This window comes from Sinohyriopsis cumingii, chromosome 12 (genome assembly GCF_028554795.1).
Source record: "Sinohyriopsis cumingii isolate HCF-2022 chromosome 12, ASM2855479v2, whole genome shotgun sequence".
Classification (NCBI taxonomy): Eukaryota; Metazoa; Mollusca; class Bivalvia; order Unionida; family Unionidae; genus Sinohyriopsis; species Sinohyriopsis cumingii.
In genome coordinates this window covers 67,837,724-67,855,535 of record NC_142972.1, presented here as the reverse complement: position 1 = coordinate 67,855,535, position 17,812 = coordinate 67,837,724, and the positions used below count along the sequence as shown (strand labels likewise).

General features: G+C 33.9%; 1 protein-coding gene across 7 annotated transcripts in view; it reads left to right on the top strand.

Moving 5' to 3' along the window:
* Window positions 1-17,812, top strand: part of LOC149786645 (thymidine phosphorylase-like) — a 56,152-nt gene that overhangs the window by 7,943 nt on the left and 30,397 nt on the right. For all 7 annotated transcript variants that reach the window (XR_016424996.1, XM_089977167.1, XM_089977164.1 and 4 more), the window contains exons 2-3: window positions 5,306-5,508; window positions 7,778-8,006. Coding sequence is in view for 6 of the 7 variants with exons in the window: in XM_089977167.1 (XP_089833293.1) it covers window positions 5,306-5,508; window positions 7,778-8,006 (432 nt within the window). In the remaining variant the exon portion in view is untranslated. The remainder of the gene's footprint in view (window positions 1-5,305; window positions 5,509-7,777; window positions 8,007-17,812) is intronic.

Below are 17,812 nucleotides of genomic sequence, written 5' to 3'. Positions count from 1 at the left end.
AACTATCTAGAACAGATGTTATCTTGTTCATTTAATTTTGAAAAGTACAAGACGAACATTTCATTCCCAGTGGCATAACTTTATATTGATTAGTGAATCAGGAATTACGAATAATGAAGTTTTCTTTAACTTTTCCGTCTGTACACATGCGGAAAGTATTATCTGTTTGTCGTACAAGAATATAAGGTGAAAGCCCGTCAATTCTACTTGGTTATTTAAACTCATTTTCCAGCAGATACTGAAGTTATGTTTACAAACATTCCTGTTTGAGAAGATTCATCCTGTACAGATGCTGTTTCACAGGTGTGGAATTTACAATTTCAGTGTCATGGTAGTTTGTATTTGTTCAGTTTGGAAAATCTGTAAACAAGTGCTCATATTAAAGTAATAGCTGTTTTAATTCATTTTGCTTCATGTTATTGCAGACGTGAAAGTTTCTGGCCCAGATTATTGACAATGTCTGAAATGGGAAGATTTGTTACACTAAAGTCACTGCAGTTAGTTTGCATTCCATCTCTTTAATCCACACTGTGTTGGACAGATACAATTAAATTCCACGATTAACATTACTATCTTTAGGAATATACTCCTTTAGCATATTTGTATTACAAAATTGGTTTTGTTTTTGTCTTCAAAGTGTATTTTTGATATAATTGAAATCACTGACTTTCTTTTCAACTGCGTAATGACATTATTACTTAACCTGAACATGATTTTGAGGCAAGGGAAGGAGAGCCAGAACCCTATCACCAGGTTGAAAACACATTTCTTTTGTACTCTTAATTTCATTTTCGACTGTCTAGAGTGCAGATTATTTCTTGCAACTTCACAAACCTTTGATAACTTATTTTTAAAAGTAGGAACATAGCAAAAAAGTATAATTTTTTTATCTTGATTTGAAAGAAGTTTCAATTTGAACAACATCAATGGTCCACGGACAGTATGTCCAAAAGAAAGCTCAAAGGGACTAATCCAAAGATTTCTTGAACTGATTGCCTAACAAAGCAAAAGTAAATAAACACTTTCGTCCCAATTACTTTCAATATCAAAACAATATGACCGAACAATATTCTTCAAAGTTTGATTCAGTTGTTTTAAATCCTCATGACTTTCATCGCAACAAGAATTGATGGTTGCCTAATTCATGCATGACTTGCTGGAAATTCCAAACATAAAATTTGACCCTTGATCAGATTGGACAGATTTGGGCAGGCCAAACTGAGTAAAAAAGTTATTAAAGCTTTTACTATTGTTTTAATTTTGACATTCTTCAATGCAATTGCCTCTGGGAATCTTGTTTAAGCACAAATTATGGTCAACAAGTATTGGTTACCTGACTTGGTCTTAGGTATGGGACCGACACAGCCTACCATTATTCTGCTAAATGATTCGTCAAACGCAGGAATAGGTTGCAGATGATTCCTTAGGTATCGTCAAATTGGGTTTTCCTACCATTTGACAAATGTGCCAATATCTATAGTATTTAAAAATTGTTAATATTTGGCTAATAAAAATGATACTCCATAGTGAGATAAGTCTTATTGATCCATAAATAACCAGTCAGAGGAGGTTCATGACTAAACAAACCATTCTACATGTCCATACGACCTTGGAATTACAATGCAATAGCTCACGAAACACTCTTCCCCAGCATTATCTGAGGTAGCCTGTATTTGTTTCATAAAGGCCCCACTTTTTACAAAACAACAGACATGTACTTCTGTGGATTCAGTTTCTCTAATATCCCTCTGAAACAAACAGGACATCTCAGGATCTTTATCCTGTTCGACGTTAAATAATTGTCGTTGCTCATGTTGATTAGAATAAAGAGAATCAGTAATAAAATTAGGATCACTGTGATCTAGACCTGTTCATTGATTAATACAAGGAGCAATCGTGACCTCATCAAAATCTTGGTCAAACGTTATTTTCGCCTTAGTTTTAGTAATTGCACACGCTGGGTACAAATACATGATTATATTTTCGATAGGTAACATTTTTTTTCCAAACAAGATTTGTTATTTACCAGTGGAATAATCTCAACCATATCTCTGGCTAAATCATTGCTGGTAACAAATGAAAACACTCGATGTGTAAAGACCATACTGTTCCGACTGTCACGGACCACGACACTAAATCCGATGACAATTATTTAAAATTGAGAGGAACATTAACAAAGATGCGCTCCACTCCATGCATAAGAACATTTTCAACAGAAGACTTCTCAAAAAAGCAAATTACCAGATAATAAATGACACTCATACACTCTCGTAAACCTTAATATTTTAATAGGACTAGGATCGGCAGGACCACCTATGAGTAATATAGAACCTTTTGAAATGAATGGTTCATAATTTTCATAATGCAGTCAGGCTGGGCATTGTTTGACCGAAAAAATGTATTACTTTCATAATATGACAGTGACCATGACGCTTTATAAATAAGATCATCTGTAATCGTCCTCTCTTGATTCTGTTGCTTTGTTTTCAATTTATAGCGATAAGAAATACAGTGCTCTTTTATCTTGCAATAGGTTGACATAGGAAGAGATAAGTATTTCTGATCAATATTATCGGAAACCTGATTACTTAAAGTTGCGACAGGGTGAGATTTGGAAGTGCTTTTAATATACTAAAATTGCTTTTTTTTTACCGGAAGGCTGATGAGTGGAAGACTTACTGACAAAGAAACTATGAGTAAAGGAATAATCGTCAGCTGTACGAGCAGCATTTTCTAATGTTTCGACTTTGTGCTCATCAAGATAAGTGACAACGTCACCAATGAATATAATTCTTGAACTCTGCAACTAGAATCAATTGTCTGAGAGATTAGGAATCTTCATTAACCCGTTTAAAAAATCAAATTGTCGTACTTTGTCCCATTCAAATTGGACATAGGTCTGGCCATTTGAGTTTTATACGATTCCTTAGCCCTGGCCGATATGCCTCAGGTACTAACGCATAACCAGTCAAGATAAATTCCACCAACACATCATAATCAGCAATCTGCTGTTATGACAATGAAATATAAATATCACGATCTTTGCCAACAAGTAAACTTTGTAATGAAAATGTCCAGTGCTGTCTTGTCCATTTTTTAATTGTAGTAATTTTCTCAAAATGAAAAAATATATTTATCTACATCATTTGTTTGAAAAGGAAGTACTAACCTGATATTTCTTAAAACATCAAAACCCGAATTTGTGTTTAAAGTTAGGGGGTGTTTTCCACTTGCTAGCTCTAATTCTTTTAATTAATTTTGAAACGTCCATTCTTCTTATTCTATTTTTTCTCTATATTCGCTTTCTTCTCTTTCTTTCTGCATTTGCACTAGCATTTGCCTATATTCTCTTTCTCTTCCGCTCTCCATTTCCTCTTTCTGCAACTTGAACTGTATTTGTATCTCTCTCTTTCTTCTTTTTGAAGCTCTTACTTTCTTAACTCTATTTCATTCTTGTATTGTAATTTCAATTCCATAACCTGCAAGTTAGAGCTAGATGGAGACTCATTAATCAAATCTTAAACACTTTCATCCGAAACATTATTTGCCACCAAATATTGTGCCAAAATATTTTTTCTTGCTTTGCTAAAGAAACCTCTACCTCAGAAAGATTATATTAACTGTCAAGCTGAGCAATTTTTCCTCTTTCAAGGAGTGTAACCTTCATGCTGGGTTGGATTTGAAATAGAGGTCTCCACTTTAGATTACATTGTGTAAGCTTACTGGTTTCACTAAAGATTTCCGAACTGTAAATTAATATCTGCGATTTAGAAAATTCTCAAACGAGGTGAATTTATATTTCATAAACAAGGTTCTCTGGAATATTAGAGAAAAATTCATATCCTGGACAAACTAATATTTTCTGTTAGCATTCCATGGTCTTAAAGAAAAAAATCAGAAGAGAGCGAATAATCAAAACGTTTTTGTAAAATTGAAAAATAATTATTTCCCATAAATACAAAATGAAAATGTAAAACAAATATATTACTGTATAACGAAATAAAAATCCCAAATAATCCTGGAATTACTAACACAAGTCGTAAAGAATATTGTTCGGAATAAATTTTAGTGGTATTCCAAAATAAATCCAACACTGAAAGTGTTGATGTGCTTGTGATGGTCTGAATATTAATTATGTGCAGTCGTTGGTTAAATCACAATAATTATAATCAAACATATATCCTTGTTTGAAGTTCACTATAAACCAAAGTCTTTGTCTCTAAGAATATTATTTTAATGAGTACTTTGTATTTTCCAATGAACAATTATCTAGAATAAATAAATTCCAGCGGAGATTAAATAGTAGACACAACAGTAAGACTGATTTCTGTTTCAGATGTTATTGCAGGAATAAATTATTTTCCGTAACAAAAAGAGTTTATACTCAACCTGACTTATATCACCGTTAGGATGTTTTCTTTCTTTAAAACAAACTATGACCTAATGGACAATTTGATTCTGGATGGTTCCAAAGATTTACAAGATAAAAGCTTAGTTGTAATTAGAAAGTCTTCTACTACCGTTATAATACAAATATGGTAAAGACAATGTCCTTGACTTAGACCAATATTTTAATTCTAATATTTATGCCTTAGTCAGTTAAGGTAAACAATATTGTTTACAAAATGTCGCTTATTTTGGGCAAGGTCAGCTGTACAATCGCGGTACTACCGAAAATGTAATGAGACAAAAAAATAAGAAACTAACAAACAATGCAAATTAAATATACACAACAATCCCTAGACGATATTTGCAATAATGAAATGCTATAAATGTAAATCCATTATGGCTTCGAGGTCGGGTGTGTGCGTAGGTAAAATCATATTACCCACATTTGTTTTCATTCAGTTTTGGAATATGTAGGTTCTATAACTTTTATGAGGTTAATAGAAGCTGTTTGAACCGGAAAGCTCTTATTGACTGATGCAAAGAAGAGCTCAATATCACACGCTTGCTGGTTGATAAAGCTTGACATTCACTGACACAAATGTGTGTAATTATTTCATTGCTTTATGTAATCCAAACACGTTATAATGTAACTTTTTTCAGAGTGGCGTAAATGATATTTCAGTTGACTGACGGCACAAAAATACGCTGTTAAATCACTTTATGGTAAGTGAAATCAAGACATTGAAGTAGAATGAAATTGTCCGAAAGAACATGCTGTGTTAGCCAACGAAAATCATCTCAGAAACCTCATATTATTCTATGAAACGTTAAGAAATGGCCCAATTTGCATGTAATATAATTTGTACTTATTTCCTCTACCCATAGTACATACTGACTTCCTCTATGCTCGTTGCAGGAGCCATGTTAATGGCCGTTTACATCCGAGAGCTTAGTGACCTTGAAGTTACCCACTTGACTCGGGCAATGGCCTCGTCAGGGGAGGTTTTGGAGTGGCCTCAAGAATGGAGAGGCTCCATGGTGGACAAACATAGTACAGGTGGAGTTGGTGACAAAACTAGTCTGATTCTGGCGCCTGCCCTAGCAGCGTGTGGGTGTAAGGTAATATGTTTTTGAAAATGTTGAAGTTAATGCACAATCTTTTTTCATGGCACGTTAACCTCCAAGAACAGTATGTTAAAATTACCTGAAAGATGTTGCAAAGATAAGTCGTTTCTAGTATTGAAAATCAATTGGAATTTCCAAATCGCTGGCTGGTCAATCTTAATCGAGTCATCGTCAATTTTTAATCGGTTGAAGATGTTTTGATCAAAACATGAATGGAATGAGTTCATTGCGGTTACCATTTATTAGTAGGACAGGACCTTCACAATGGGAGCCTTTGTCAAGCATAAATAAAAGTTTAACCTGTTGAAATTCTCATCTCAAATGAACTGCATATGACGGAGAGGCCCCATGAAAGATAAACATTGGTCTGCTTTCTTCAGATGCTCAACACATGATTCACTCTATGAAGCTTATAAAAGGTGAGCCAAGTACCTGAAGAAAAGTGAACTACGTACTTTTGAACAGGTACAACTTAATCATCTTTGCAACTAGTGACGACCGGAGCGGTGGCCTAGTGGTTAGAGCGTCCGCCTTGGAAGCGTAAGGTCGTTGGTTCGATCCCCGGCCAAGTCATACGAAAGACTTACAAATATGGTACTAATAGCTGCCTCGCTAGGCGCTCAGGATTAAGAGGTTAGTGTTAGGACTGGTCGGCCTGGTGTCAGGATAATGTGACTTGTTGGGACATCATGTTACATGTCTGCGGCATAATGCCCCAGTGCATGATATCACTATAAAACTGCCAAACTGCAGACATCGTAGCGATATGACTGAAACAATGTTAAAGCTACGTTAAAAATCATAATCACACACATGCAGACATACACACGCTACTACTATCTTTCGAAAAACTAGCATGAAAATAAGGATTTCAACGGAAATACTTAAGATAAATAATTGTGTGATGCAGTCTTCTGATCGTTTATAATCAGTTATAGAGAAACATAATTTCACATTAATATGTTATTGTGTTGATTAATCGTTATACATGCATATATATGCAATACATTTTCTCAGTCTTATTATGAACCTGAGACAATAATTACTTTTTGAAATGGTTTGTCTGTCAAACCTACAGGAATTTGAGCCATAATGATTTTGATTGATAGTGGAGACTACCTATCCCTTCTGTTATGAACCAAATCATTTTATACAAACCGTCTTCGAGCTCGCGAGAAAAACGGATATCAGTTAAGGCAATTACAGCAATAAAACAAATGGTTGAAATGTTGCTCATGAAACTACAATTACGCAAATTAATATCATCCTCGAAAAACGAAGAATGTGGGTGATCATACAAGTAAATGCTTATCTACTAGTGCATGAGACCATTAATTTCTAAATCGTGGGTGGAATGGTATACGTTTTAAAAATAATTAGATAACGTTACGACTATATTGTCTTAAACTAAGTAACAGAAAAGAGCGAGAACAATAGGTATTTTCAAATTCAAGAAATCTGTTATTTCCCTAGAACACAAAAGTGAAAATTTAAGAAAGAACTTACAATATTGTAAATTAAATACCAAATAGCCTAAACGTTCATCACAGGTCCAGAAGCATAGATTATTCCAAATGAATTCCAGCAGTGTTTAAAATGAATTCCGATTTTTGAATGTGCTAATGTGACAACAGTCTTAATAAATCAATGATATAATCCAAAACGTCATTAAATGGATTCAAATCCCAAGATAGTGATTTAGTTCAAGAAGTATTGACAATCATTTTGTAATTCCAGTTAATAACTTAAATATATAAATCCCCTCAAATATAAACTGAACACAACAATAAGACTGATTCCAATTCGGATGTTACGTTATGAATGAGCAATTCTAATATAATCAACCCTAATATAGAAACCCATGAAACAAGTTAAGAACCAATATGAGGGTCATTTGCGCATCAAATTCATTTACAGAATAATCCAAGTTGTAAACAAGGCCAGGTTTCATGCTACAAAGGTAGTATAAAGGACACTTGTAAAACAGCAGGTGTATTTTTAAGTTGAACATCACTGTCCTAAATTCAAACTCAAGTAAACATGTTTAGCTCTAGTAATAATACAACGAGTGTTTAATCTATAGTTATAAAAATATTAGCTATGCAATATGTTGATTACAAAATATGTTGTTAGTCATTTCCCACCTTAACTCGGTTACTGACCAAGATCAATCACACACTATAGTAATACAATAATCATGGAGAAAAGCCAACACACAATACAAATTAAATAGGCATATCAATATGTATAAAATTATATTTAGGTTCCCATGGTGTCTGGTAGAGGTCTAGGGCACACTGGCGGGACTTTGGACAAACTTGAATCCATTCCAGGCTTTACTACATCTCTTACCAATGAACAGATGGTGGAAGCTTTGAAGGATGTTGGTTGCTGTATTGCTGGACAGACAACCAATCTTGTTCCAGCAGACAAGATTATGTATTCTACACGAGACGTGACTGGAACTGCAGATAGCCTTAGTCTCATAGCAGGTATCTAGCTTTATCACACATTACACTAAATGTTAGTTTTAAGTAAAACGGAAGTTGATTAAGATTTTGTTGGTTTGAATGGCATTTATAACTTATTATTGGTTGTATCATCCTGAGGGAATGGGAACTAAGTGCCTTTCCTACGGACAACTGATGCAGCTGATCCAGGCTGGTCAGGGCAAGTATGGAACTTCCGACTCTTGGATTACGTGTCCGATGCTCTGCCATCTTAGCTATGGTAAGCAAAGGTTAAATAACTCTCAAGAGTTCTTATGCACATACTGTCAGTGTATTGCTAGTTGTTATAAATCGTCTGATCATGAGACAAAGAATAACAAAGCAAATTAGCATTAGGACACCCCATATTTAATGTCAGCAAACCATATGTGGGGCCACTTCAGTAATGCATAAATGAACACAACTGTGTAAGAATATTACAAATTAAACTTAAAAATTGCTACGTAAACCAGATAACGGGTTTTCAAATAAGGTTGTAAGGAGAATATTATTGCAAAAAGAAACTGTCTTACAGACCAAGAGTTTGTTAGTAAATTAAAGAATGCAAACACGTTGAGTATAGGTATTGTTACTACAAAGCGATGTTACCAGTTCACTGAGGTGAGGTGAAATAGTTAGTTTAATTGATCTTTTTTAACATTTGTTTTACATTCCAAATTTGGACAGTCATTAGGAGAAAGTACAACATGTGTCTTTTATCACGTTTAACGTGCAACATTACAAACGGGTATTACCCGCCCAGGTAAAACTCATAACATAAGTTTGTCTGAATGAGTTAAGGAGGCTTGCACAAACCTATAAAGAAAGGGTCTGGTGTTTCTGTCAGCCTGTGGATTGTGGGGTTGATACACTGATTGATCACGTAGATGCACTATTAGATACACACATACGCTGGTCGAAACGATGTCCAGGCAAACACTGAGATGATGAAAAAAAATAGAAAATGAATTTGATACATCTGTGAATGTTTGATATACTGGAAGGGCGTTGGGGAAGTGGTGTGTAACAAAATTGTATTCAAATTGTTTGACTAAATTTGTTAGACTAAACTAAGATAAATATAAAGAGACACGTTGTCATGGTTATATTTCAGTGTAGTGGTTCCATTGACTACACAGAGGAATGGTTACTATTAAGTTATAATAAAAGTTTGTTCAAAATATTTCTTGATACAGATAAATAGGCATCATGGATAGAGCTATATCTGAAATATGCTTTATCATCTGTTTCTGTATGCCAGATAAACCCACGAGGACACAATTCAGTCCAAAAATAACAAGGCAGATATAACACCCGCAGATGGTCCTGTTTTAACATTCAAGAACTATCGGCATGAGTTGGGTGTATCATATACATAAAACTGTAGTGCCATACAGCATGCCACAGGTGTGCTTCAGCACATGTATCAGATGCACAATAATATTTGATAAGCGCTATCAAGACAGTCACACATTCCATCGCGGTTATGGTTGTACGCCAAATCAATGAACAAGATATATAAATTTACAATTTTCAGGTAAACAGATTTTATTAAAGTATTTCCCGATGAGATGTGTAAAACTGCAAAATAATGTATCGGGATGAGGGCAAGAAAGTACAAAAATATTGTTTTACCAGTCAAAATGATTCATGCATTTGAAATGACGATTATCAATTCGTATGGGTAATTATCGAAAGTGTTAACCTTGAAGCACATTGAAATCTGCAAGACTATTATGAGAAAGAGATACATTAGTACTGTGCAACATTTTGAGGAGTTTTGTAAAATCTCTATGACAAAAATGACAAATTAGATTTAAGTTCATTTAATTATCCTGGATTAGTTGCACTGAAGATATGTAATATTGAATTAGAACTTGTAACAGCCGACGATATGTTCTTGATGATATGGAGTGGAATAAGACGTGGTACTAGCATGATACGTAATAAATGTTCCAAAGCAAGCAATACACACTACTTGGACAAAAATGATCAGCTAAATCTGATAGAAAGAATGAAAATAAATAAATAAATAAATAAATAAATAAATAAATAAATAAATAAATAAAATAAAATAAGAATTGTGACCGGCAAGAGATGTACAACTTTGATGGGTAAAATGAAATGTGCTAGATACATTAGATGATTATTATTCAACATTTATTTTGTTGAAATGGATTCGGATATTCCATTAAACTTACATGACCATTTCATTAATTACTCATTAGCTCATGGGAAGCATATTTCAGACGAAATTATTGTTATATACATTGCAGACATTAATTGATTTTTACAAGCGTAGAAAGCCTATAGCAAACATATTGTGCACATGAAAACAGAGCAAAGAGAAATGCTTAATTCACAACAGAAACTAAAAGCTTTTTTATATTTGGGTTACAGACGTCTGATAAGATGATACACATAATTTGTTACCCATTTGACACGACAAAATAACCATGGTTAAAATCCTAGACATAATTTGATACCCATTTGACACAAACAACAAATGATTGGGAGCAAGATCTGTTCAAATTGATGAACAACGGTGCTCGGAATATTGATGGGGAAAATAAACGTCAGAAAAGTCCAACAGTTAAAATGTGTCCATATGTAAATAAGTACTTATTTGTAAATGGCAGAAGGATCTCCAATATGGAAGCAGAATATTTTCTTTTGATTATTTGGTGTTTGTTTAAGAGGCAAAATCAATAACTTCAACCAATTTATGGTGGAATTACAATGGATGTTGTACGAAGTTTATATCAAGTTGAAAAAACGAATAAGGTGACACAGTTAGACAAAAGACTGGTACCGGTTCGTGCTTTACCTATGTCGAGTGGAAATATTACTACACTGACATGAAAGATGGCATCAGCGCTTATGACACTACTATCTCAAAGATCTCAAAGTGAACAATGGATAAATTATTACCTGGCCTTTTCTTGCTTTATTCAATATATATATAAAGTTGGAAAGAAAGGTGTAGAAAGATTGAGACATGTAAAATAGGACAGATTTTAAAATACGGACTATGCAGACACTTGTTATTTAATTGCAAGGAAAAATACCATGCGATGAATGTATTCTGTTCACACAATCATAAAGTGCGTCGCATCAGAATTAAGAAAGAAGCATTGTGTATATACGACAATATGCATTCGTTGGGGGATGACAATATAAGCACACAATCTTTTCTGTCCTGAAAGGGGAGGTCTGTTTGCATTAAAAGATCGTTCCTTTCTTTCTGTTTCTAAGCATTTACAAATTCACCTCTTGTTTTATCTGGAATAACGTTTTTTGTGTTAAAACAAAATTTATTTTCTATACCGTTTTGTCCTTGCTGTACAATGCTAAGCCAAATGTGCGTATTTTATCTGGAATATTTGTTTACATAGTTGTAGTTTATAAAAGTCTACCCATACCAATAGTTAAAAAGTCTGATGAGGTTAGATGTCTGCTTTGGTTTTGATCTTCAATGTTGCAACAGATTCGCCACATGTAAACAATTCAGAGAGGATGATCACTAGTGTAAAAGCGTTTTACACTAACCTCACTAATGTCTATGTTATTTTTTTATTCATCAAAGAAATACGTAGTGGCTTCAGTAATATGTTGTTTCGCGAGAAAACCCATGAGTGAACGGTTGTCCCGAGAGAAAACCTTAAGTAAACTGTTGTATCGAGAGAAAAACTTAAGTAAACTGTTGTATCGAGAAAAATCCTTGAGTGAATTGTTGTCTCGAGGGAAAACATAAAATAACCATAATTTTTTAGAATTTATGTTGTCATTAAGACGTTTTCTGCTGCTTTCATCAAAACCTTTCTGGATTGCGTTATTCACTTTCTTCGGCACAGTATCAAACGTCTGTTCAAGCTCGTTGTGGGAGAATGAATCTTAAGGTTCGTCAATGCTGTATTAGCTGCTATGTCAATAATTATCTCCATGTTAATATAATCAACCTCCTATAAGTCCTGAAGCTTTTGTTAGGTTAATTGTAAATGCTGTAGAAGGGAGCAAAGATACATTGAACAATGATATATTAGGATAAGAGATTCAAGGTATATTCAAAAGATTTTTCCATTAGCAAAAAAAGCATAGATTATGTAATAGTACTGGTGCATTATCCGTATCTGGTGGTAACGTTTACAATTTATCGTTCATAATACCATGTTCAATTCTACTTGTTCAAACAGATGATGTTAACCACACATCTTTGCACACCGTAACGTTATTTTAGCCCTTGAATGTAAAGTGATCATCAATTCCATAGGATACTTCGATATCTGTCGCAAAGAGTTAATCCAGATTATTTACCACACTTCTATTAGGATCTCAGTTCACCTTCATGTCACTCACGATGAAGAAAATAGCGAGTACAATCGTACTATTTAGATTTAGCTTTGAACTTGAAAAGTTATTTCGGCTTCATGTTGTTCTGGAGTTTGTAATATAGTGATGTGCTTAGTTGAGATACTTAACTCTCGGCTGTATATATTTACCGTACGTCAAAGTCTTTGGAGTTTTAATGCGAAGTAAATTTGTAAGCCACTAACACACAGCACACGTGCAACGAAAATATACTTGTATTTGACGTGATTGTTAGAAGACTGATATCACTCTTTCACTTTTGTTAGCATTATGTTTGCTTTATCATCAGGATTGACCAAATATTTTAACCGTGTTCATTTTGATAGATGTACTACACTCAAAACCTCGTTTTCTCAATCTTTCATTTAATTACTCCATGATTTTATCGTGCATACTTGTATCTTCTTTAAATGCATTAATATCTATTAACTTGAACAAAGCAATGTATGATGTAAAGGCAATAATTATTTGGGTATGAATGTAATATATTTTGATATCTTCTGCAAGATTCTATTTTAAATATCAACCATATCGGTTAGGTTAACAATCCAGACTCTAATTCAGATTCTAAAATACGGTTTTGCTATATAAAGTATGTTCATGTTTCACTTATTCTGAAGAGGCTATGTTCGTATTTCTCTTTAGCGCCTGATTCATAAACAAGTCGTTGTCTGTTTTCAATTATCCAGTGCAACGCGAAAATGAGTGCTGGGTATAAGAATTACAGGCTCAGCATTCAAGCTGATAAAGCCGCGTTTAAACATCACCCTTTTATGAAAAATGACACGATATTGCGAAATGCATTCAGACAACGTAACGTAACTGAGTGAATCCCAAAATAAAAGATACTTTCTGGGTGTTGATTCAGTCTTACAAAGATCTAAGAGCCTTTTCATTTCATTAATATGCTGTCTCTTTTTTATAGCTAGTTCACTTATAAACTGCTAATATGTCTGTTGTAAATATTTTGTTGTAAAATATTGACAGCTTTAGAATGTATTTCATCTTGTTCTCTATGTCTTTAGTAATATATTGCACCAAAACATTATCAGCTAATTTTTATCAACATATTCCTTGTGTCTGTTTTTGGCTGTTTAAACATGCGAGGTGGCATAAAAGTCAATGGATGTAACATCTTTTGCCATCTTGATCTTATAATTTAAGCCAGCAATAGACGGCGCCAGTGGCCTTGTGGTTAGAGCGTCCGGCTTGGATGTGCGAAGTCATGGGTTCGAACCCCGGCTGAACCATAACAAAGTCTAATAAAAGTGGTACTAACAGCTGCCTCGCCAGGCTCTTAGTATTAAGAGGTTAATGTTAAGACTGATCGGCCTGGTATCAAGCTAATGTGACTGGGTGGGACATATATGTTATCGGTATGATGCCTCAGTGTTAGACATCGCTATAAACTGGCACACTGCAGACATTGCAGCGATATGACTGAAATTTTATTAAAGCTACGTTAAATATCGAAATCGCACACACACACACACACACTCACACACACACACCCTTTGTTACTGTCATGGATATAATTGTCTTTTAATTAATATTCAGTTTGTTTTTTTATTTTCGGTTTTTTAATTATTTCTGTTAAAGTACTATTTGTCTGCAACGGTTACTGAGTTGTAGTTTTAACTGTTATATTGTTTCAGTATTGTTTATGCTTAAAGCATATATATTGACTTGTTGGCATGTTGGATTTCGTTGTGTAAGTGTTTTTCTAATTGCTTCAGTCGCGGTTGTGAGGTCAAAAGTGATCTACTTAATTTTCTACAATGTCAGTCGCCATATAATTTTTTTCGATGTTTATTTGGCTGCAAATGTAGTTCAAAATGGCTCTCGCACTATCTTGCATATTCGTTTCTTTATTAATTGTAGGTGTTATTTATTTAGTAGATAAGGGTTTGAAATTTTTGCAATTTCAGTTTCCGTGTATCACAATATTTGTATTATGTTATCTTTTAGCTTTTCTCAAACTAGCTTTTCCGTAGTTTGAGAGTTTGTTATCTCCTTCATTATCATTGTGTTCAATTGCAGCAATTTTGTTATATCTGCATTTCCCCTCTGTGTTGTTATTTGTTTGAGATTATGATCGTTCAAATTCTTGCACGATGAATACTATTTGGGTAGTTAAGGTAATCCTTGATTTAGTCTTGTCGTGGATTAGTTACAAGATATTGCATAACATCAAAATGTATTCTTTGATTAATGGTTATGTTGTCAACTGTAGTATTATGTACTACAACTTTCTACGTGTATATCACAAAATCTGACAGCCAAAGGTTATCCCAAATGCATGGTGTCCAGCCCTTAAAGCTTTAATCTTGCGATGTTGCATTATCCACATTTTCTTTAAGAGAATAAGAAAAACACAAATGCAGACTTTTGGACCATTATTATTCATTTATTTAGTGACATTTTAACTTGTAAAAGTTCACCTTGCTGTGCAACATTCAACTATGAACGAAAATTTACTAATTGGTTAGTTTTATAAAGGACCGATTGATAACTTTAATAAGTTTGTGAAAAACACGCTTCAATCCACCACTATATCACAGCTTAATGTTGCCTATCAACTGCGTTGATAATGGTGCAAGCAGTATTATCCATATTTGACCAGTTATTCGAATGTGAAGTGACAAGGTTAAATTGGAACAATAATTGTGCAAGAGCAGGAGTAGACTAAATGCCGGATATTAAGGGTTGATAATGTTTTTATTGTTTTGCCCTGGACTTATATGAAAAGGGTATGTGATTTAGTAGCTGAAAAGATGAAGCATCTGTGGTATTTAGTTTGATTGAATCCAGGCTTCATCATATGCAGATTGAATCTAGAAATATAGAATGTTGGAGACAGGACAAAGAAAAACTTTTTAATAGGCTTTGCTATTATTTATTTTCTTTATTTTTAACTTACATTGTATGGTACGTCCTTTGTCACTTCTTTAATTTAGAAAGAGAAGCAAATTATTTCTTGACTAAAAAGTACTTAAAACAGTTACACCCCCACAGTTCAGAAAATGGAATGTTATGTTTGATCGCGCATACTTTTCTTCAGTTAACATGTTGTGCACCGAAGATGGAACGTGCGCAAATACCGACTCCCCCGATTCTTTTTCGAACGTTCAGCTCGGGTTTTTAAATCTTTTTTTTTATATACTTGCTTTGTCTTACTCATTGTCTTTGCTATGTTCCAATTATTTGTAATGAAATCAATAGATGAACATGATTATAAAGGTTAGTGATTAGCTGACTTCCACTTTGACTTACTTAGCGAACTTAGTTTGAAATGAAACTGGGAAAATCAAACGATGGGTTTCAGAAAATTTCGTGTGTGTGTGGAGAAGATCAAAACACATTACGATGCATACATAAAAGTACAGAAAAAGTAATTGTATGGGAAACGGAGATTAATAACTTTAAAAAGAAGTATAATTGTATAAGCGTTAAGAAACAACGTTAAATCAGATGTAAATGTTAAACTGTTAATTGTTCTATCTATTGACTTCTTCAGTAGAAAGGGAAGGTGCCCAAATCTGTCAGTGTTACTGATTATTGTCGTAATAATAATCATGTCATAAGCTGCATCTTTTGCATTTTCACAACTAAATGACCGGGAAAGAAAATCATTAAAAAACAAAAGCAAAAATGAAAACAAGTCCAAAACTTTTGGGCTTTTTAAATACAAGGTATAAAATAGCAAAAACCAAATAAAGTTGCTTAGAAGTCGCCACACGATAACCACCTCATCCTGCAGTGACAACTGATGCAGCATATGTAGTGAAAACATATTTTCAGTGTTTCCTGATTCATACATTTTTGTCATTGTCTGTCTGAAAATGTTGGTTGAAATTTATTTTCTATGACAAAAGTCAAGTCATTACATAATTACAATTTAAACGAATTAGTCATCGTTTAATTTTCTTTGTGAACATCATGTTTTTGCTTGAAAAATTTCTGCTAATCATTGACGTCACATTACAAAATTACAACATCAGAAAATGATTTGAAAAAGATAACAGCTCAACAATTTAAAAAAGTTTTCCTATAACTTATTGATTTTGTTTTTGGTGCATTATTTATTTAAACTAATTTTGATTACAATTTTACACGTTGTATTTTTATATATTCCATATGCAATAGTTACGTTGAATTCATGCCTACCAGTAATATTTCAGTTCTGGGAAAATTGGGCTGGTACTATTTTGTTTTCGATGGATCTTTTTTCTTTCTCCATTTAGTCTCTGTCTAGGCCATATACATAACTCAGTCGTTGTTCTTTGTCCCTTTACTCAATATATCAATAACTGACAACATTGTTAAGGGCGAATTTTTGGAAATGAAGGACATATAAAACCTTGTATATAAATATGAGGAAAAAGTAGTGAATTTGGAACATGACAATTTGAATCTTATTACTGATTCTGATGATTATCAAGCTACACGATATGTGGATAAAAGTAACAGGAATACTTTATAAACAAGAATAAAATTAAAATAAATTGGCGAGAATTTTAGAAACATTTGATTGTCAAGGAAGTAATTTTTTACGCTGATAGATATTCAAAATAAAATTATATAAATGAATTTTGTGATATGTTCATTAACTAGTTTAGTAAATGAGGAGAGATGGACTTAAAAATAACTACTTAAAGCAAATCATTTTAGCAGCAAGAGCAGGGGGGGCGAATCGGACATTTTGTCCAATCGTTATTTTGCTTAATTATTACTTTCTGCACTCAGCGGATCCGGTGTAATCAGCGCTGGTAAAAAAAAAACGACGTCGGTCCATCCTACACGATGGTGACGTCATTTGGTTTAATACATTTTCTGCGAGCCGATCCCAGCGTCGTCAGCGTCCGGTAAGCACAGCGACGACCGCGTCGATGTCATTGCCCCCCCTGCTGCTAAGAAGTTATTTACAATTTAACCGAATATTTGGTCAAGTCCGATACGATATCGTGTCCGAGGATCATGTAAATTTATCGTTACAAATCCATGTGGGGTCGACTGAGCATGACTAAAAAAGTTTCGAAAACCATTAAAGTCCATGTCACCGCCGCACCATGTCTGCCAAATATTTCGTTGCGTGTGTGTATCAACGCCGTTGAATACAGCAAGAATATTACAGTTGTCTCTGATTACTTTTGGAATCTGAGTGTATCGTTGAGTGACATATATCACGTCGGTGTTTTTATGCCTGCCTCTGGAAAATATCCTAGCTGGGTTTTTTGATTGTCTAACATAACATCATCGTACACGACTAGATTGTTAACGTCGCCATCAATATCATCAATACCTGGTGCATCATTGATATCTGTAATAAACTCAATAACATTTTTTTCAGCGATCGCTGATGCATTCTCGTTAAAATCTTTCAACACCTCGTAGCATCGTTGATCATCCACGCTAGGGGCGATTAAATACAACTTATCCCA